This window comes from Corvus kubaryi, unplaced genomic scaffold (assembly GCF_017639235.1).
Source record: "Corvus kubaryi isolate FWS band 111438036 unplaced genomic scaffold, C.kubaryi_AGA036_p1.0 37392, whole genome shotgun sequence".
NCBI lineage: Eukaryota > Metazoa > Chordata > Aves > Passeriformes > Corvidae > Corvus > Corvus kubaryi.
Window position 1 is genome coordinate 11,441,912 of NW_024581131.1, and position 22,315 is coordinate 11,464,226.

The 22,315-nt window shown below is 37.7% G+C and overlaps 1 protein-coding gene across 2 annotated transcripts in view; it reads left to right on the forward strand.

The window, feature by feature from the left end:
* The window catches only part of EXT2 (exostosin glycosyltransferase 2), a 73,009-nt gene that overhangs the window by 17,673 nt on the left and 33,021 nt on the right, over nucleotides 1-22,315 (forward strand). For both annotated transcript variants that reach the window (XM_042038425.1, XM_042038426.1), the window contains one exon: nucleotides 14,928-15,059. In XM_042038425.1, coding sequence (XP_041894359.1) covers nucleotides 14,928-15,059 — 132 coding nt within the window. The remainder of the gene's footprint in view (nucleotides 1-14,927; nucleotides 15,060-22,315) is intronic.

Consider the following 22,315-nt stretch of genomic DNA (forward strand, 5'->3'; position numbering starts at 1 on the left):
GGTTGTCTGCTTTTAATGAGTAAAATTTTCCCTATGTGTATTTTTTTGCTTTGTTTCTGGAGGTACTTCTAGCAATACATCAGCTGGGGAAGAGAGGAAGTCTCTTAGAGAGAAGTCATTACCTTTTCAATTATATAAGAACTCATATTTGAAAGTGTTTTCTTCCAGTTTGTACACCTATCATGGACATCACATAACACTGTCATGAAGAGGATAAAATACACGTGTTTTAGTTTTGGAGACATCATCTGCTAGGATCTGTAGCTGGTATGATCTGAGCTGTGATTTCCTACAACACAATTTTATTTTGCTCAGTTTTTTATCAGACAGTACATGATATAAACTGGGAAAGAGATTCATTGGTTTGAGCAGAGCGTGAGTGTGGGAAATCAGAATTAACTCTACTGTCCTACGTAATACCTGATTGCACTGAGATCTCTGGAGATCAGCTATATTAACTTACGCTTTTGTTGTTCAAACTTGCAGAACAGTTTCCTCTCAACAATTCCCAGTCCAGTTTCCTGTCTGTCCTCACAAAAGAGAATAGTTTCTGTGCTTGTAGCCTAGTCTACACTGTTGTAAAAAATTGATACATATTTTTCAATACTTCATGTACAGCCTATGTCCCTGAAAACCGGATACTCACATGTGATAGCTCTTACAAACTGCAACATTCTGACCATCAAAACCAGCCTCAGCTAAGTGAGCTGCTAAAATTAATAGCAGTCTGGATGAAACTTATGTATCTCTGGGATTGCTGTCTTGTCTGTTTTCTGCAGTAGTGTTGTCATTCTCATTTTCTTTGAAGCTTCCTTGAACCGTCCCCCTCTCACAAATAGTTCCATATGGAGTCTGAAACACTGGCAGAAGTGCCCAGAGGCAAGCTGATAAGCAGCTTAGCTGCACAGCTACTGATCCAGCAGACTTGATGCTGCATCCTTATGCTTTAATTTTCTCTGCATCTCCAACCAGCACCCAGGTAACAGCAAAGTTCTAGAAGGGGAGGGGAAGAAGCAGATGCAATAGACCTGTATGATAGAGAGTAAAATTTGAAATTTTGTCTTGCTCCTGAAGAGTGAAATAGGTAAAGGAAAAAAAGCAAAACAAAACTTTGCTGGTATTACCTTATCCCGTGCCTTGTATAGTTTCCCTTGCAACAGTTTTTTTTTTTTTTTAAAGCTTTGCTCTGAAAGCCCATTAGTCCCTGGAAACATGTTTCAGCACTGTAGTTGATATATAAATGTCTTTAACTAGCATGAAGGTTTTCCTCAGCTTATATCTCAGCCTCTGTACTTTTTTTTTTCCACTCTCTTTTTGTAAGGTGAATCTATCTGAATATATAGGCATCTTGTAAATATTTTTCTTCACTTAATACCAGCATACTTAGAACTCTTTTAACATGGATAGACTCATTAAGACATAGAATAAGGAACTATAAGTACTATCTAGTGGGAAAAGAAGACTTACTCTTCTGTTTATTTAGGTATTCTTTCTCCCTGAAGAAATTTTAGGTAAGGAGTTTATTTTCAAAAGAAGGCTTTGTGTGCCTGTTCCTTTTTGACTTTGTAATACTCCCCATCTCCCAGAAATAAAACTTCTGAATTCATATCTATTCTGGAAGACAGGATGACTTTGTGTGCTCTGATGGCACAAGGATGAAGAGCTGGTGTTCTTACTTAAGTGTGGGAATTCTTTTCATCCTGGTTTTCTAGGGAAACGTGGGTATGATCACATACAATGTGCATGGTCATTTCTCTTCTGATTTCTGTTACTGCCCAATTTAAACCAAACTTACAGAGAAGTGGAGAGGTTGGAAATAAGAAATCCCATAAAGTTAGGTACCTGTGTAGGAGTTAAGCACCCCAGAATAACATGGCCTTTTAAGAGAAACTTTGCAGCTTCAGCTAACAGTCATAGAAAACCACTTGCATTTATCCATTATGAATTATCCACTTTGGAAAAGGTTTTACTTGGAACTGGCACACCTTAGGCCAGAGAAATTCAGGTACAAAATGGCCAAATGATAAAGTGATAAATTAAATTCCATATACAAAGGGGTATACATGCAATTTAAACCAGCCTTCTCATAGGCAGTTAGGACCTCTCAACTAGCTGCAATCACTTGGGAAAGAATTCTGAAGAGCTGTAATAAATAGTTAGGTGAAAGTATAAAGTCCATAGTCAGTTATATTAAAAAAAAATAATACAACGAATTTTTAGAAAAGAGGTAGAGAACAAGATGGAAAATACTATGCCACTATGTAAATCTGTTGTGTGTCTGCACCATGAATAGAGTCTGTAGTTATGGTTCTCCCATCTTAAAAATGATATAATAGAACAAGGGTGATCAAAAGTTTCAAGAGAAGAGTGATTAAATAGCCTAACACTCTTCATCTTGAAAATGAATGATTGGTGATGATGAAGCAAGAATATAATACAGAACTATGAAATAAGAAGGTAATGAAAAAAGTGAATGGATATGACTGTACATAGTTTGATACATTTTCATTTGATGTCTCATTTACTTTTATTATTTGGAATCTGGTCTAAAAGAATAAAAAAGGAGATGATCTCACAGAACTAATAGGTAGTCTGTGGGAATCACTGCTTCATCATTTTGTGTGAGTAAAGGGGTTTTATTGACATAAAAGGCAGAATGAAGAAATCCAGAAAAGGAAAATCTGTCAGTGATGAATGCAAAGATATACCCTCTGGCTTAAAAGTTCCTGCATTGCAGACTTCTGGAGGTTGGAGAGTACTTTGAGGTAGGGGTGGCTTATGCCTGCTGTGTCTATGGGCAGGGGGCTCCTGAGGTACCTGTGGAGCATTGTCAGAGGGAGAATATGGGAACAGAAGTCCATTTGGTCAGGGCTGCTGCAGGCACAGTGATGTAGCTTCAGGACTCATGTTTACAAAAGACTTTAGTATTATATTGCCCTGTGTAATAACCTTGTCAGATAATCAGTGTTTTTTAAAATGCATCTTGACCTCACTGGCTGCCAGACACTTCAGTGAGAGACTGTTGAAAGTGATGTATAGCTTCCTTCTTTGGATGAATATGTAATTCACTTTCCCAAAGCCCCAGAAGGTACCCTCTCAAATAGTGGCCATGTATCATTCTTGCTTTTCATTACCTGAAGTTTTAGGTAATCACAACCTCTTGTGTTTTTAGCCTGTGTGGACAATTAAAGGCTAAAAAAGGATGTAAATTCAGTGTAAAAAAAGGTACATAGAAAATATGTAGCTTACAGTGTTTGTTCCCACAGTTGGAATACCTGGACAAGCTGTTGCGGTTTTTCTTGTGCACATCCCATGTGCCTCAGCCCTGACCTGAAGAAAAGTTCAGTCTCCAGGTCAAACAGAGCTGAAGACACAAACGTAAATCAATGACTTGTTTTAGTGCCACGTTAAAATAACATGAGTGGCTGGCTTTTCTGACCCTCCTCCCTTTCATTTAATGTGCTTCTTTGGCTCCTCTTTAAAGAGGGCTCTGTAGAGTAATTTCAACTCTTATCAGCTTGCTGACAGCTATATGAGCCTTTCTGCTGGCTCCAGGCAATCACTGCCAGCGTGTGAAACATCCCATTCTTGCAGTGAAATGGTCTTGGATAGAGTTAAAGCAAATGGGTGGTGGAGTTTTCCTGTGGGTGGTGCAGCTTACATGAAAGAGATGGGATTTAGGTCTTGTTAACCAATTAAACAGAAATTCATTTCAATATCTGGACACTAGATGCTCTTTGAGCATACTTAGGTTTTTACAAGTCCTTTTAATGAGAATATTAAACTTACAGCTGCAGTTCTTTCCCTGACAGGGGACAGCTTCTGTCTCTGGGTTCTTTAGAATCATCATTATCAAATTTAAGTGAACTTTCATCTGTCTGCCATTTGTAGCATTTTAAGGAGTGCGACTGCAGAGCCTAACCCTGCTTTAATCCTCCCAGAGTGCTTCAGTGAAGCTCCGGGTCCCCCATAAATGTCAGGCCTGGACAATTTGCCATATTATCAGATGCAGTGAAGTTAGTTCCAGCCCTCTCACCCCTCCCCCAGAGGAAAGATTTGTTGCTGCAAACAGCAAAGGAAAGAAAAAACTTTTTCCTGGCTTGCTGCCAGGATCACCATGGGAGTTGTAGAATCCTTGGCATTTATATATGAGACTTTCATTGCTCCCCACTCCCTTCAGTTGTTGCAGAGTATCCTTATCCTAGACTTTTTTTTTCTTCTTGCCTGTCCTGCCTTGTTGTTTTTCAGAATGAAGAAAACTGTCTTCGTGGCATCTCTGAGAAAGAGCTCTGAAATTTGAGACCAATCAGCGCCTCCATGAATAATTTTTATGGGATACATTTGGGCTGGTTTTGTATCTACATTGGCAGCTTCTAAACAATAAAAGGTTAAACTTGACTGTAAGAGGAAAATTATGCTATTTTAAGATAATTTTTTTTTGTTTTTCAGATCAGATTTTAAGAGTCTGTGTTTTAAGAGTCTGTATCTTGTTGCACAGTGGATTTTTGGTACTTACCCTTTGCAGATTGCTATACACAACTTGGATAGACTACAGATAAACCAGATGATCCAGAAATTGGAAAGGCATGTACTTTCAGAAAGATATTTGAAAATATTCTGTCATGCACATGAAGCAGTTAGCTGCAGACAAATGGATGATTAAGCATATCTCCTGGTGTTCCACTCTTTCTTTGTTACTCTGTGCTTTCCCTCTGCTGCTGTACAGTTTGTACTGCATCACATTCCTTATCAAATTTGCTTGCTTTGCTTACCCCCTTTAATTATTGAAAGTGTTACAACTTTAGCATTTATCTATATAGCATAAATACTCTGCATTGCTGTAGTAATTTGCATGTGAGTATATTGAAAAGAGTAGTAAATACACCTTGGTCTTTTGTATTATGTAAATAACTTGTACAAGGTCAAATCATAATATTAATAATGGAATTTAGAAATCTGCATCCTGTTTTAATGACTATATCAAATGCATCTTACAAGACAGTAGGAAGACATTTGGCTTTTACATTAGAAAGGTCTTATATTTTCTATAGAAACAATTTGCTGCTAGATAATCTTTAGACAGCTTTTCCTTTAGTCTTTGTCTGTAAATTATGCAGATATATTGAATAATTTCTTAGATGGCTGAAGGTAGGAAAATTATGTGTCTCTTTTACAAACTGAATAGTGGGCTGTTTTAGGAATATACTGTAGTGCCCCTTAGCTTGCAAATGGTGTACTTTGTATCTGGAGTTTGGCTTCTTCCTTTTCCTTTCCCCTTTTTTTTTATTAGCAACAATTTTGAATGCTCTTTAGAAATTAAAATGGCACCTGGCATTAGTTGTCTTTGAATCCTGGTGAGAATCCTGATTCTGTAGATATGCTATGGAGAGAAGCGTTGTAGAGGGTGTGCATATTCTAGGATGCTAATATTGGAGTAGGGAATCATGGATAGAAGTTGTTAGATTATGGTTAAGATTAAGAAGTACGGTTTCCTGTAACCAGACTCTGGTAGTGGAATTCTGGTCCCAGGGAGTCCACAGAATCTCTGTTCCCCCCACAGCAGTCTACCATAAATATGCATTCCAACACTATAGCAAACAAAAGCAAAACATATCAATGGTGCCCTTTGTGACACTGGAAAAAACTTTCCCGATCCTGATTAGGTCATGAGGTTAAGCCTGAGCATGAGTACTGTACCCATTAAGCAACTTTCTGAAATGCTTCAGTAAGATTCAGCACCAGCCCAGGCCCTGCGCTCTTCCTCTCACCACTGGTTCAGTTTCTGGTCTGTTCCTACCTAGTAGTAGCCAACATGTATCAAGGGGAGAGGGAAAACAACTCTATTGTCACATTTTTCAATTGTTCAGGTGAAGCAAAAGATTAATACATGATAAAAATGCAAATTTTAGTGGAGTACTTCCCTTTTTTTTTGTAGCAAGGGCTTATTACATAGACTTTAATATTTATCTTTGATATTACTTCTCTTTTTTACAAAATTTGGCTTTATGCAGTAAATAATAGCATGCTATTCCAGATGTTTACCAAGAAGAAATGAATAACTCTTGTTGATGTCTATCAATGATTTTTAATGTATATTTATTTTCAGTCCTGTTTTGTTGTAGTGTGACTACCACATAGTATTATCACAACCAGCAGTTAATACTCACCTTCCCCATTTCATCAGATAGCCATACTGCCATGTGCAGTTTGAGCCACTAAGGATGAGGTATTTTTATATAGCCCAAGCTAAGACAGTTATTTTTAAGATGTGGAGGAAAAAAGCAGCACCATGTCCTAAATGGAATTTTTCCAGTAGATGTGGAAAAAAACCTCATGACTGCCGGTCCTTCAGCTTTTATCCTCAGAGAAGTCAGTAAGATATATTTGTATTCAAGCAATGCTGGCAGTAATGTCTGTGGTTAAAGTTGTCCAATGTTGAGAACTGTGTGTATGGGGGTATGTGTATTATGTTTGTGCTTATATAAAACAGAGCTGTATAGCTTACAGGAAACTGAGCAAAACATGCCTTCATCAAAAGGGCAAGTTCTTCCTGGTATAGAGCTTAAGCTCTGAAATTGAGGTATGTGCTGATTTTTGACAGCTATAATATGGTGGTAACCTTACCTAGAGTTTTTTTTCTTCCTTCAAAAAGCTGTCCTTTCATGTGTGTGATTGGCACTGAGCTTGCTTTGTGTTTAGCTTCTCTAATCAAGGGAATTTAAGCTTCTATTCTCCCAGCATTAGTACAGCAGTCATGGGAAATCTCAGACAAGCCAGATCTTATTGCAGCAGTTGACACAAATAAAAGCAGTTGTGCTTTTATTTATTTATTTTTGATGCTGGATGCTGATTAAAAGTTTCCAAGCATCCTTTAGCTATGTTATAAAGCCAACCAGCAGAGAGCAGGGCAGCTGCCGATGAAGGGAGATGCTGGTGGACACAGGACAAGATCACAGTGGGAAGCATCAGTGTGTGTAACTCAGAAAGCTGGGAAAGGTGTAAACAGATCCCCAATTTATCTATAGAGTGGGCTCTCCAAACACTGTTTTATTGGCCAGTGGCTCCTGCTTTACTAACCTCTAACCTCTGCAGTACTCAGAGGTGCTGCCCACCAGCCAGCCTTGTCTTTGAACCTCCCTTGGCTCCTGCCACCTCAAAGACTTGCAGTCAGATTCCTGTGTTTTGCTTGGGACCTCACCTCTCAGCAGGATGCCTGCAGCAGGGAAAACTGATCTACCCTGAGAACATAGACATATTTGAAGGCAATACCCCTAGGACTAGAAACCTATTGCTTTCGGTTTCAGGAGCTGTCCATCACTTGTCAAGAAATGTGGATAAAACATCCTCCCACCCCCCAACTTCTGGTCATGCAATAGTTGAATGTTCCCTGCAATTACATACACATATTTGTTTTCTGTTGTTTTCCAGACAGCTGTTGAATCAGCGATAACACAATTCTAGCTCACTGTAGGTCTGGTTTTATGTTAAAGGAGTGTGTGGAGGACAGACACCATGATAAAGATGATACAGGTTCAAGTATTTTTGACTTCTTCCCAGGTTAGGTGTGCCTGCCACTTCCTTTATGGTAATAGCCTGGTGAAATTGGAGTAATTAGGGAGCCACAAAAACTCCTGGAAACTGGAGGGAAGAGAGTGGGCTATTTTTTGTGTTTTTACATCATTATCAATGACTATGTAGATATAATGATTTATCTGGAACCTAGAGTAGTATCTGTATTTCTCTTTTTCAGCTGTGTTATTTCTATGGTGTCAACACATGCCATCTGCCTGTAAATAGGAAGACACAACTGAAAGCTCTTTGGGAGCAAGGGGAATTCAGAAAATGGTAGTAATTTTTTATATCACATGTTTTTAAAGCTGTAAATGCTACGTGAAACTTCAGGGTTTTGTTTGGCTGGAGGTTTTTTTATGGTTTTGTTGCTTTTTCCTCTCATCCTGCTGCTTTTTTTTTCTGGCTCTGTCTCCATACTTTGCAACAGTATTTCCAGCCAAAGCTGAGAATGGGGTGGTTCCTTGCTGCTCATAGTGCTGGTATCTGTTTGTTGGCTCCATAACTGGAATGTATTTTGACCATGGATTTGTAGGGTGCCAGGACAGTAACTTAGGTTTCCTGGCTGGTGCAATGTTGCCTTCTGCAACAGAGTTGCTAAGTTGACATACTCATTAATCAAAGAAGCAAGTTTGAGGTGCAGAAATGTATGGAGGGAGGGGATAGCACCAGTGCTAAGTGATATTTTTATCTATTCAAGTCTTGTGTTCTTGCTATTCTTAGAATTAAGTTGCTATCACTAGGACAAGGAATAGCAGAAATCCATATTTTAAGGGTAAAGATAATGCCGGGTTTCAAAACTGTATAAAAAGTTGCCACTTCATGGGAGAGAATGAGAACTCTTTTATTGAAAAGACCTTCTTTTGTGTCATATATTTAAGCAGAATAAGGCTCTTCATAACAGAAGATGAAAACCTTAGAAAGACCAAAGCAAAAAAAACCTTCAAAACCCACCACCCCTAAAACAAATCAAAAAACCCCTCAAACTCCCAATATTATGTGGAAGTGTGGAAGCAAGAGTGAAAATGTTAACTTTAACAGATATGCTTCTAAGAACCATTCTCATATATGCACAGTATGTATTGTACATATGGATTGTTACAATTGGTGTGATTCTTTTCAAAGCACCAAGGAGGAGAATTTGAGGAAGGCTGCAGTGCAAGAAGCTTAATTTTAATATCTGAGCTTGCACTAACATTTTCTTTTAACTATTCTAAGAGTCAGCAAGTAGTCTCCAGCAATAAAACTGAGAGTGACTAGAAGTGAGTTACTCCCAAGTGGCTGGTGTCTGAAGGGTAAGATTAGCATTTTGAACTCTGACCTCTGTCCCCTTATGAATTGGCAGCTTCAAAAAGAAAAAGGAAAAAAAGAAATTTGGATAATGGAAAGATTCAGTTTTCACTCTCTGTTGTATCTGAAGGAGGCAAATGTGCTTGTTTCATAGCTGAAATTACTGCAGCAGAGAGTATTGAGCCAAAGGATTAAAGCCACTTACTGCTTCACTTTTGAAGAGATTGTTTTGGAAGCTGAATTACAATAACCAGCACCATGAAAAGTCTGTCTAGAATCTCTTTCTTAAAATATTTGACTGTAATGATACAAATTATTGTTTTGTTTGCTCATACTGCTGAAGTATCTTGTAATTAAGGAATATTCCTCTACAGGCCACTCATATAATCTGTATAAATGAAATCGATGAATTGAGTATTTTCAGGGCTTTACTTGAGAGTCATGCATAACTCAGGAACAAGAGTTGAAAGATGGAATGAAAGTTCAGAAATAATATTAAGATAATTACATTATTGTCAGATTACTATTACATTATTATTGTCAGGTTACATTAGAAGCAAACCTTAGTTAACTGGAAACAACAGTATGTGCCCTGCATTGTTCTACTGCTCATTCCTGTTTTTTCCCTTGCAGAGGAACTTCTGGTTTAAAGTTCAGATAACCCTGATGCTGAATTATGGATTAGTGTTTATCTGAAGTGATCAGGGGCCTCCAAAACTTCAATTACTTGCTTACCTCCATTTTTTTTAGCTGTAGAGGTGACATGCTGATGTTCTGAGCACTCTTTATATACTGCCTGCACTACTGCTTTTCTTGGATAGGCCTGCAGTGAGAACCACATGCAACACAGACAGTTTAGGTTGAATTTGAAAGATGCTTTTAGTCTGATATTCTAGAAAACATAAAAATCAGACAACTTTACAGTTTTAGGCAAGTTAGCATGATTTTACCAGTATTGAATTGATTTAATGGATTAGCTTTTAAAATTCCTGCATAGTCCATATATGGGGACGAGAAACTAATTTTTACTTTCAGACTGCAATTTCTAAAGAGTTTACCTCCAGTTTCAGGTAATTGTACTGGCACCCCAAAAGTGAGACAGCTTTTCAGAGCACAGCTCTCTAACTCTTATTGTTATGGCTGAAACACATGAATTATTTTTGAAAAATGTAGCCTACATTTGTGTAGATTTGTGTAGCCTAGATTTGCATTTCAAATCTTCACACCTCCCTGGGAAAAATGAGACAACTTCAGGTCACTATTGAAAACAGAACTTTAAGGGGAAGAAGGACCATGACCTACAGCTAGTCACTTATTTTATCCTCTCATGCTCCCTTACCAAGAGAAGAACAGATTTACCAGAAGGTATTTTAAGGTAGCAGAGCTCTAAATTTCTGCCTGAATAGCCCTATTTTTTCCTGCACTGATTACAGCGAGAATGAGCCAGCCAGCTCTAGGTGTGTTGAATATGATTGAGTGATATTGCCAAGGTTCCTAAACTAATCAAACATTTTTTTTTAATCTCAAACTCTCACAGTTTTTTAGAAACAACAAAATACTGCTGAATTCTTAATAGTATGAGGTCTTCTTCTTTCTTATAAGCCTGTGTAAAAGACCCAAAGATATCACTGGTTTTAGCTGGCCCAGCTGGTATCATCTTTGCTGGAGAACTGCATACTAAAAGAGTATGTAGTAGTATGATCAGCAAGGAAGCTGTTGGTACAGGGAACCAGATGCAGGAACAGTAAAAAAGTACAGAAAGAGGGTGCAGATTACAATTTATAAGCAGAAAAATGTGGGAACGTGGGGCTGTAGGGTCCTCAGTCTGAACCCAAAATTTGTTTTGGGAAACTTTTATAAAATGCATATTGCTCCAAAAGAGAAACTTACACTCTCTTCAGTCCCATTTTGCAGGAGAGGTCAGTAGGGCTCTTGAGAACTCAGGTTTGCTATCTGACTATTCTATAACATCAGCTACATTCATATGCATTTTTAGTATAGGGCAAACATACAAAAATTCAATTTCTCTTGAACCTCAGTAGCCCATTTAATCCTCCTGCCCAATGCAGATAGTTTGGGGGGAGGGGAGGTTGCCTGGGACCAATCTGAGTAGTTGACTCGTGCTGTCTCTCATACCTTAGAAAACGTTTGCTTTGTTACAGTATGACATAGGACTTCAGCAGGTCTTTGTGGATGCTCTTCTGTATCCAGAGCTGTCAGGTGCACAGCTGAGCTGTAGATATTTACTGTAATATTTTTTGTATCCCTGTTGAAGGTACACATTTTAGCAAAGGGTTACTGCAGTCAGGTACTTCAGTTGCTTAGCTAAGTGTTTTACTAGTTTAAAGTTTCTATTTACAAATAAAAGGAGAAGATAAAGTTATTGGTTTTTTTTTTCTATTCGTCTGTCCATCCCAAAATTTGAAAGGTTTAGAATGTTTAAGTCTCACAGCATCTCTTTGAGGTCAATATTACACATACTGCTGAGAGGCTGAAGCAGAAACAAGAAATCAAATAAATGCCAAACTTTTATCTGTAAATAAGTAAGAGAACCAGGATTAAAAGGAAGATCACCAAGTTTCCAGGCCAGTGCTGTTGCAGCAGGTAGGCCACACTCTTTTGCTTAGATAGACTTCTCTAATCCAGCTGGGAGTAAAAACCAGGAACACCAAGAGTCATTAAGAAGGGAAAGTATTTAAGTAGAGTCACCATAGGTGGTGTGAAAATGGTTGTATTTCAAGGCCTTGTAAACCCTTTCAAGGCATTTTGGGAACACTGAACTGCTGCAGTGGGGCAGAATCTCACAGCATCATGGCGCCTGACCTAAAAGTTGAGAAAAGTGGTGGTTTATGGGCAGTTAAATTTTACTACTCTTTTGTGAATTTTGTTTTTTTCCCCTCTTGCTGCTTTTACCAACTCCCACCAAATCATGGGCTGTGAAAAGACAGGAGGCTAGAAAGTTCCTTTCATGGACTGTTTTCCCCTGGATCTAAATGTTACAGAAGGTAGTCCTTTCCTTGCCTTATACCCAGTGGGTTTTTTTTTCACAAACCAATCAAAAGATTTACGTTGATCTGTCTTGCACTCTACACCAGAGCACCATTAGTGGCATTAACACTAGAACTGATAAACATTATATTAATGCATTCTGTAACCTGATGCTATGTTGGCTTGTAAAGAGCTTATAAAGAGATGCTGGGCCCCCAAGTGTGTTTATTTCTAAGGAAAAAAGCACCTTACCTAAATAAATCTTACTTTCTATGAGTAGGCTGCCCTGGTGCTGCATGCTGCTGCCTGTTGTCTGGTATTAAATAAGTGCAAATGCTCCCTTCCCAAGCTCTTGCCTGTGCTGGTATGTGCTGAATACTGTCTGTTTAGTTTCTTCATAGTCTGATTGAACTAAATCCTGGAACTGAAAACAAGTGGAATTGAACTTTGGGGCTGGATGCTTCCTTACTTGGTTTAAGGAACATCTGTCCTACAGATACTGCTTATCTTTCTCAAGGTGTGCATGTGTATTTGTAGAGATAAATTAATAACGCTACATTATATTAAGAAATTTTGGCCTTTATGGAATGTGATAGGTTTTTATGGCTCATCTAATGAGGATGCAGCAGTTGAAAGTGGGGCAGGAGGAAGGAAGAAAGAAAGGGCAACAATTTACAACTACTTACTGGCATGCTTGTGTTTGTGAACTTGGTCTGCAGAACTCACTGCTTGGCGAGAGGAGAGAATTTGGTCTCCAATTCCTTCAGTCTTTGGCTTCCATAATGAAGTTGTCATGGCTTTGTTAAATTTACTGCAGAAATTGAATTCAGATGAATTAATTTCATGGGCAATCTGTTGTGTAATGAGAGTTTCCAGTCACTTCCAACCCATTGGGCAACCCAATAACATAATGTATTTCTCATTGTCAATCAAGTCATACAGTACACTAGATTTGATTCTTCAAAACGTCGGTAAAATTGTTATAGAAAGTAATGCTTTTCTATCTTTCATTTTGGATCTATCCTAGATTTTCTCTTTATCCAGAAATTTAGAAGAGAAATTACTATTCTTTCTGCTTTCAATTCCTCATAAGCCATACAGGTTAATGTACATTGCTCTGTGTTGTCTTGGCAGTTACATGAAGTAGATGTTTGATCTCTGTTTACCACCTAGGTTGCCCATGGCCTAAGCAATATTTAGGTGTGTACAAAGCTAGCATTCTCTACAAGTCTGTGTCCACATAGTGTGCTTCCTTAGAAAAATCTGGAAACCTCATCAAGCAGGCTTCTAGAGTACAAGAAGCTAATTTCAGTTCAAGTTTAAAGGAGAAGCCTGACTTTATCATAGTTGTAGTCTGTGTGTAATGAATGCTATGTGAAAGCTAAGGTCTGGACTTATGTATTGTTTATTTCAAGATCCTGAAAGGCATTCAGGTAGCTCTAATTAGTGTATTACAATTACCATACCTTATAAACATTGCTTAGTATATTGAAGTTACTCTTGAGTTTTCTGGATTCATAGATATGGAAAAGAGAAACAGAGAGCTCAGTAAAGCTAGGTAAGAATAATAACAAAGTTGGCATAGGAGTCTGTAACAGAAACCTTTTTCTTTTGTTGTTGTTACTCTCTCCTGTACCACAAATTTGTTCATGGGATTTTTATCCCCTTTATTTCTTACATTCCAACATAAGCTTTTCAACCTCACCACGAAGAGTAGAAAATACATTTCAGATGGAATCAACATACATCTTCCCAATAGAAAACTTTCCCAAAATATTTAGTAACTCAGCATGTGGAGCAGCAGACACTAGCAAGCCATGTTAATCAGTTCTGCTTTATAAAAGCAAACAAGGTGGGGAGGAAGTAATGAGACCCTGAAACATCTGTTTGGGGACTTCAAATCCCCTTAGAAGGTTTTGAGTTCTGCCTTAAAGAAACACAACTCCAAAAATATTACAACTAACTGTGGGAACATTTTATGGCTCTTTACAAAAAATTAATTACATAAATATTAGTCTATAAAACATAAATTCCCTCTGCCCTCTTCTCCAGATTTGCTTCTGGTATAAAGGTGTGATCTTGCCTGACACTGCAAACATTCTTTAAGCAAAGAGAAGCTGGATCAGATCCATCCTGGTTTTGCTGAAGGAAGAAAACCATCTTTGATTTTTATGATGCTAGATAATACTAGATATTACAGTATTAATAAAGAACCTTAGAACATTATAGGAATGCTGTCATTTAATAACAATGGAATACATAATCTTGTATTTCACACTATTAGTAGTTACTTAATTGCTTATAAAGTTATTGTTAAAAGGTTACATTAAATAGTTTCTCCTTCCTACTTAGTGTTGCTTACAGCAATTGTTCTAAAATAAAATTTGGAATCTGTGTTCTTACTTCTGTTTATTTAGCATACTTGAACAGAGAAGTTAGCTGTTCTGGTCCGTTCTAATTGTTAATCTGCTTCTGGTTTTCTTTTTAGATAGGTTGCTGCTGAGTTCTGGATAATACATTTTTCTTAAGGAATGGGGCTTTTGCTTAGCATGTGGAATTTGCTTTATTTAGTATATTTTTATTTATTCTTACCTGTTTATATAATTCTTCTGCTTTTACACTTGAATGTGGTAGTATTTTTGTTTCATGTTCTTGGTAACCAGCCTGTTATCCAGCTGTTAAGTCCTACCAGGAAGAGAAATAAGGAGAGGGAAGTGATTCTATTCTAAACTGATGTTGCTTTGCACTCTCTCTGGGTGACAAGCTCCAGAACAGTGTCATTTTGGACATACCCATCAGTGCAAAAATATTTGGTTCCTTCAAATATTCTCATTCTGTTTACTCACTTGCAAAATAATGCTGCTGCTTCTTTTTATTGGCTGTGAGTCCTTTTAGGGGGTGGAGTTGAGTTTGAAGCCTTCAGGCTTTATGGAAATACTCTATCTACAATAAACATGCCTCCTAATTTAATTTCCACCTGACATGTAGACTGCATGGAACAGATTGTGCATGGCAAGCCAAAATTGATTGTTAAGCACTGGATCTGTGCAATGTGAAAGTGAATTTTATTCTCTTTACAGGCAAGGTGGTTCTGGGAAGCATATTTTCGATCGATGAAAGCAATTGCTCTTGCTACCCTTCAGATTATCAATGATAGAATTTACCCATATGCTGCCATTTCTTATGAAGAATGGAATGATCCCCCAGCTGTGGTAAGTTGATTTGTTTGATTTACTCATAAAACAAATTGTGGATTTGGTTTTGGTTTTTTCCTCGTATAAAAGGTATGCGCTATGAAACTTGGTAGTAATTCTGTGTATGTGAATTTGTGTGTGTATGTGTTGTGCTGGTAACTTGCACAGATGAAGCTAATATATTTTATGACAATTGGCAAAATAACTAGCAGTTCATTTTATGTCCTGGCACTAAGATGAGAACTTTTAAATTTGCTATTGCACATGTTAAATTGCTTCCTTGGTTATTTATTTATTTATTTATTTATCCTTGATGCATACACGTACACACACACACACTTTATTTCTATTGAATTCAGGGAGAGTTTGGAGCACTGCAAGTATTTGGGCACAGTCTGTATGACTGCAGAGAAAACAGTGGAAATGCTGAAGATCTCAAACAATCTGCAAGGATCTTTCATATAATTCTGTTGAAATAGCTAATTATTCCTATGCCTATAATTTTCTCCATGTTATTTCTTAACAATTTATCTTATACAGAAACTGATGATCAAAGTTTTGCTGATTTTTTTTTGGGGGGGGTTTTGGTTTAATTTAAAGTTTCACAGGTTGAACTCACTTCTGTTAAGAAAAAATGGTGCAGTATTAATTAACCTCCTGCACCAAGCAGCTGGTTCTGATTTTTGACTATATAAAACTCTGTAGATGATTTTCACTCATAATCAGTTAATTTTCTCTGTGTCAAAATATAAAAAATAGTGTTGTTTTACTAATAAAACCAAACTTGTTAACTGTCTTGCTTTATGATAGTTTAGAGAAAGAAAGCTGGGTAGGAGTACTCAGGAGCAGAGTGTGTTTTACTTTGAACTCTTCCGGCCGATGGAGTGTGAACAATTGCTGAGGAAGAGTTAGAAGCTCATTGCTGTGCTTCAGAAGTTGTGTTTCCATTGCCTAGCCAAAGGCATTAATAATCTCCTTTTGTCATTTCTTGGAGAGGAAATGTGGCCCTGGTCAGTATTTAAGGAAGAAATTAATCTGCACAAGTGTGTACTCCACAAGAAGGGAATCAGAACATCTTAACACCTTCACAATTATGCTAGCAGAACCAAGCACCTTTAAACACAGTGAAATGAAGAAAATTCTTAAGGATTACTCAGTCTTTAAAGGGAACCTAAAAACATTTCCTGGATTCTCTCCTATACTTTTTTTTTTTTTTTTAATAAATGCACTAGTCAGAGTTCCAGAGTTGTCTGCTGGTTGGGCAGGAATAATCTGCTTGAGCCTGAGTATGTGTCTCATCTAACTCCTGCCTAATATCCACTCACTGCACTGTTACAATTTCTAGTAAGCCTGGATGAAACATTATAGTTGAAAGGACTTACATATGTACATTTGAGGTAGCAGAAAATGGCAACTGTATCCTCTAACTTTGATAGGAAGGCAAAATAACTAATGTCCTATATGTTTCTCTAAATAAACTCCATGGCTGAAGCTTTTAAAGAAAATGATTTCAGGTCAGCCTCAGGGCCAGGATATAGCTAACTTAAAATAAGCACCTGTGAGTTAACATTAATACTGCAGTGAAAAGTGTTAGTAACTGGGTGTCAAAAATTCTTATGTTGCTGGCCAGAACTAACCTCCAGAACTTGCCATGTGTGTTCTGCCTTCAAACTCAGCCGCCTCAATACCCAGTTCCTTTAGCTCTGCTTGTTTTTCCATGTGATGTTGTGGTCAGTAGGGATTAAGTACTCTTCTGTATGCTTTTGTTCCTGTTACGTGGTTTCAATAGGAACACAAAGGTGCAGAAAGAGTATGTAGAAGCTGTAGGCACATTAACAAGAGGTGCAGAGGTGCAATCACTGTTTTAAGGGCTTACTGAAATTAGCCAGAAATTTCTTTAATCAGTACAAGACTGTTTAATAGAGCTCAGATTCCTGGGCTCTGAATAGTGAGGTTTTGAAAAAGAGAGCACAGATTTGCCTATAGAATATCCATACAGGAAAATGCCAGCTTTAAAAGGTTTATGAACTTAGTTGCTATGACAAATTCACCTTTCTAACAGAAAGAAAAGCTTGCTGTGCAAAATCATTATGCAGAGAAGGATACTTAGAAAGAACCCTTGGCCATGGTTGCTTACCTGCCTGCCTCCTTTGTTTAAGGTGGGGGTTTTTTTGTGTTGCTTATAGGGGTTCATTTTACTTAGTATGCCACTAGGATCCTGAGAAATAACAGAAAAAGTTTGGTAAAATGTCCTGGTTACTAGTATTGTACTGCTCAATTGTTACAACTGCTTCAGGTGTTAGATAAAGCAGTATAACCATTATTTCTACTTTGACAATTAGAATGGCTCATAACTCTCCAAGGTGCACATTACACTTTGTATTTTGTTGAGCTATTGTAGTCTCAAGCGTTTGCTCCCAGAATTAGATTCATCATCTGATTTCAGTCTGTTTTCTCTGTTTTTGTATAGTTCTGCCATATAGTATTTTGGTTATAGTATAATAGAATAGATTCTATTTTGAGTTAGCAAACACTTAGCAGATGGCAGCAGTAAGTATCCTAGATAAGAGATTTTTAGAGGTCTCAAATAGTCAATTAAGTTAGTTTGTAACAGCAGCACATATGAGGAAAAAGCTGAGAAAGCTGCATCTTTCACAAAAGGCTGCCCCAAGTTTGCAAAGTAGGACTGGTAGGCTTCTCTTTGCTTTTCTTTGAGCTTGGATACTTCAAACTAGGAATTTAGACGTATCTGCAAGCATAATAATGGTTACATTGTTTTTACTGCAAAATTTCATTGATTTTTGTATCTGAGGGGATGGCTTTTACCTTGTACAGTCAGCATGAAAATGATACTTGCTTAAAATTAGAGAGGCATACTCATGGCTAGATCTGCACGTGGATAAGCTTTATTCCTGTTCCTGATTCCTGGAGATATTTCTCAAGTCTCAACACAAAGAAACATCAGCCCATCCTGTGTAGAGTTTGTAGTTTCCCAAACACTTTAAACTGCTGTAGTAGGTACTGCTGCCCAAAGAAGCAGTCCTGCACTCTTCTACAGTTGGATTACAGTTTCCTCTTTCATGTGCAACCTTCTTTTTGGTTTTTCTGTTTCACTTGCCGTGAATTAGCCAAAATAATGTTCCTCATATAAAACTTACCAGGCAAAAGAAGAAAAGAAAAAGAGAGTGGGGGTGTGTGCAAGAGAGGGACTGGGTGGCTTGAAGGCTGCTTTTCTTGGCATTAGTTTGCCTTATATTGGCTCAAAATAATAGTAAGAGTGTTGCCTGAGTATCTTCACCGCAGTGTCGATCCAGCAGTGGTACAGGAGGGTGTTTTTCCAGTAGGGAGTATAAGGTATGCAGAAGATAAATGCATATACAGTTAATTCCATACTTAGTATATCGCACAGGGGAAGTGATCCAAGCAGTTTTATGTGCTTTTATGGGCTGACTGAAGACTGTTGGCCTTTCTCAAGCAAAAAAAAGTTATAAAGTGGATTATTTTTCTACTTGTTCACTGTCCTGTCGAGGAAATGGAAGACTAGTAGCATATAGTATGTTATGGAATAATATTTTGAATAAAAATGCACTATGAGATATTTCCTTCTTTTAATGAAGAGGAGCAAATGATACTTTTGGGGACTGAAATTCATTGCTGGACCACTTGAGTCCTTTATGTCTCAGGCAGTCTTTTGTTGCAAGCATGGGAGTTTAATCTCTTTTGTATTTTTTGGCCCAGTCATTATCCATTAGGCAGAGGCAATCGGTTATGTCCAAGTAAGCCAGAAAATGAGTGATTCTACAGTGCGCATTTTGATGGTTACCAGTTTGGGCTGGATTAGAAATAATTACTTGGGCTTGAGATGTGATCTGTTACCTCCAATTAAGTACTTTGTTATGCTCTAATAGACGTAATTACTTCCTCACTTATGCTTCATTGTAGATTGTTTAAATTCTCCTCTTTGCCTTATACCTCACTAACATATATGGGTTTCTGAAAAATGAGTAAGACAGAGTTTTTTCAGAATTCTTCAGCTGCTTTTGTTGAAATTCTTTCAAGCCTGTTTATAATGTAGACCTATGAAACATTAGATGGCTTTTTTTGTCAGGGGCTGCTTTTGAGCTCTGACCTTGGATGATACAGACCAGAGTTTAATAATCACTTGAGAATATCAGTATGCGAACAATAAACATACCAGATTTCATTTCTTCCAGTGAGGCAGAAAACAGCACCATCATTTGGTGTAAACTAAAATAGCAGAATTATCTTAGTGCCCAAAATGCCATTCATTTAGCAAAGCCTAAGTAGGATGTTCGTTTACAGAATACTTTGTGGGTCCTGCCAATTACTAGGCACTTGACACTTGTTAAAAAATTAAACTATTCTTAACCTCTTTGACTAGTATTTTATAGTCCTCAGTCTACAGATAATGCTACTGTTAAAACTGTGCTTCCCTCCTAGTACCATTTGTCATCTCCAAAGCATTAAGCAAATATTAGCATACACTTTATCTATGAGATATATATATGTAAATGAGAACAAGCTAGCACTTTTCTGGGCAGTGCATATCTGGTATTTTTTCCATTGAACAATATTAGATATCTGTTCCTGCTGTAGTTTCCAGCTACTTGTGTGATAGTTTCAGTCAGCTGGATGAAATCTTGCTTTGTTTATTATGTTAGAAGATAGGTATTCTTTTTTATATTAAATAAATTTCAGTTCATCGATTCTTTTTGGTGTTGCTGTTATGTACAGGTTGAATATCCCACATCTATTCAGCTGTAAATATTGGTATTTTTGTGTGTGTGTGAAACATGATTTAACAGTTGGTTCTTTAATTTACCTGCCCAGAGGTTAGGATACTTTTCTTACACAGTGGATTATTCTACAGTAGATAGAAGTTCCTGTCTGTCCTGTGGCTAATTATTTTCATGAGGAGGGTTTATGATCTTCATTAAAACATGAAATGATGGCCGCTGCAACTTGGTTTGTGTTTCTGTTGAGTGTAAGCACTTTGGTTGGCTCAGGACAAGTAGGGACGGTTAATTCCTTTGGTTTTGCCCTGTGACCACTTGAGGATGGGAAGCATGATGAAATACTTTCTCAAAGTATTGAATAGAAACTTACCATAAATAATTGGAGAAAAATAGAATAAATCAAGGCTTTTTTTTGGTCTGGTAATTCGTAATTGAAACCACATTGAGGTTAGATTGATTTTAAGAACAACCCAGCTGAAAAAGCCTAAACCACAGTGGCAGGGGATATATCTCTGTTTTGCTTAGATGTATAGAAGAACTGCTTATCTACTAAGTTCAACACACTGCTGTCCTTACCTCTGTACTTTTAAAAGACAGTGAATTATTGTTCAGACTGTGTAGTTTCACTAATACGTAGTTAACAACAAGCAGGCTAGGTGTTGAAAATAAAATAGTGTCTTAGGGTGAAAAAGGAAAGGACAGGGAGGAAAGCTCACTGTCTTGTTCATGGGAGCAGTGAAATTTTATTCTTAAGTGCTGTTGCTGAGTTTTCCCACTAAATGATAGCTGGGAAGTTCATGATTCTTCTTTAACATGGAACATCTTACACAGCCTTGTTTTCCCAGAAACCATTCTGTGATGTAGTTTCTAATGTGTCTACCGTACCTTTTTCAAGTCTCTTTCAGTAGTGAACAGCCAGTTAAGAAGTTTTGGGATAGGACTGAGTCTTTGTTATCTCTGGTATTTTACAAGTATCTTTGAGGCTCTGTAGAATTTAAATACTGAGGTTGGCCATTTCTCAGTCCAGTTGTGTTCATTGATGTCCTGAAGCTCCCACCTATCTCCCTTCTGTACCCTGCTAAGAAAGGTCTGTTACAAACTCCCCTGCTAAGCTGAACCTGAAGACTTCCCATTGAGTCCAGTCTGAAGCCTCCCACATAATGAGAATTCAGCTCCCTTGATACCTTGTCCTTAATGTATTTATTTTTCCTAAAGTGTAGTCAGGTTGTTTTTAATGACCAAGAGGGAGGACAATATTTGATCAAGCTATAGTAGAGGAAAGTGACTTGTTTCTAAGGCATTATTACACACACACACTTGTGCAAAGCATGCACAGGACAGCTGCAGCAGTCTGAATCCTTGTGTACATCCACAACCATTCCTGACTTCTCCTCTCTTCCAGCTTCAGGGTATTCCTAAGCCTGTCACTCATGTTCCACTATTTTGGATTTTCACATGAACTGCAAAGAGCTGTCAGACAACTCAGACTGCGAGACTTAAGTGATGTGAAATTACTCTTAGGAAACTAACATTTGAATTTGATCCTTTTTGCTCATAAAAATGATTCACAGCAAGTAACCTATTAATCTTGGATTAATTATCCTGGCTCTTCTAATGATATTAGCTGGGAGGGTGATAGAGAAAGGTTGTCTTATCCATAGCTGAGTGTCAGCACTTTGTCAAAGAAAGGTGATGGATGATCAATGTACTGTTGCTGTTTGCTCTCCTCTCTGAAAGTGAAAGTCTCTGTGAATTTCCATCAAGAATGTTAATAAAGATGGGAATGGAGCAAATGTGCCTTCATCGCTTGGTTGCTTGAGCAGTGACTTGGAGAACCCATCCCTATGTCATTAGCCATTTCATGCTTTGCTGCCATAATGGAGATTTAATTAGGTTGCTGTTGTATTAATTGCCTGTATGGTTTGCTTTTCCCAAGCAGAAATCTGGAAGACTTTAGCAAATTATGGAGGCTTGAATTTGCCTGATTTCCTGCAGAAAGTGGGGTCAATAGGTCTCAGACTGTAGACACACTCTTCAGGCAGGCAGCAGGGGGTTGGCTCTTAATGGCACTTGAGAGATGCTTAATTGCCTTTTTGAAATGTTTTTCTCAAACGAGAGGCATGGTTCTCCCATCCATTAGTGTGTGTCTACAGGCTTTTCCCTCCCTCCATCATCCTTTAGTAGGTGCAGGGGCAAAACTTCCTTAAAAGTTGCCTTATTTTTCCTAAGTTATGACCAGCAGGGGAGAATTTTCATGCCTTTCTGAAAGTAGTAGAAGTTGGGATTTAAGGAATGTACCTAAAACATAAGTTTATAAGAGAAATTCATGACCATTTTAGGTACCTATGTACCTAAATTATTGTACCTAATCAATAGTATGTACCTAAAAAGCACATAGGTACATACTATTTATGTATCTATGTGCTTGCACATATATGCATGATTTATTTCTTTCTGTAAGTACCTAAAATAGCCTTAGACTATGGAAAAGGAATAATCCTTTTCAAAGGATATCAT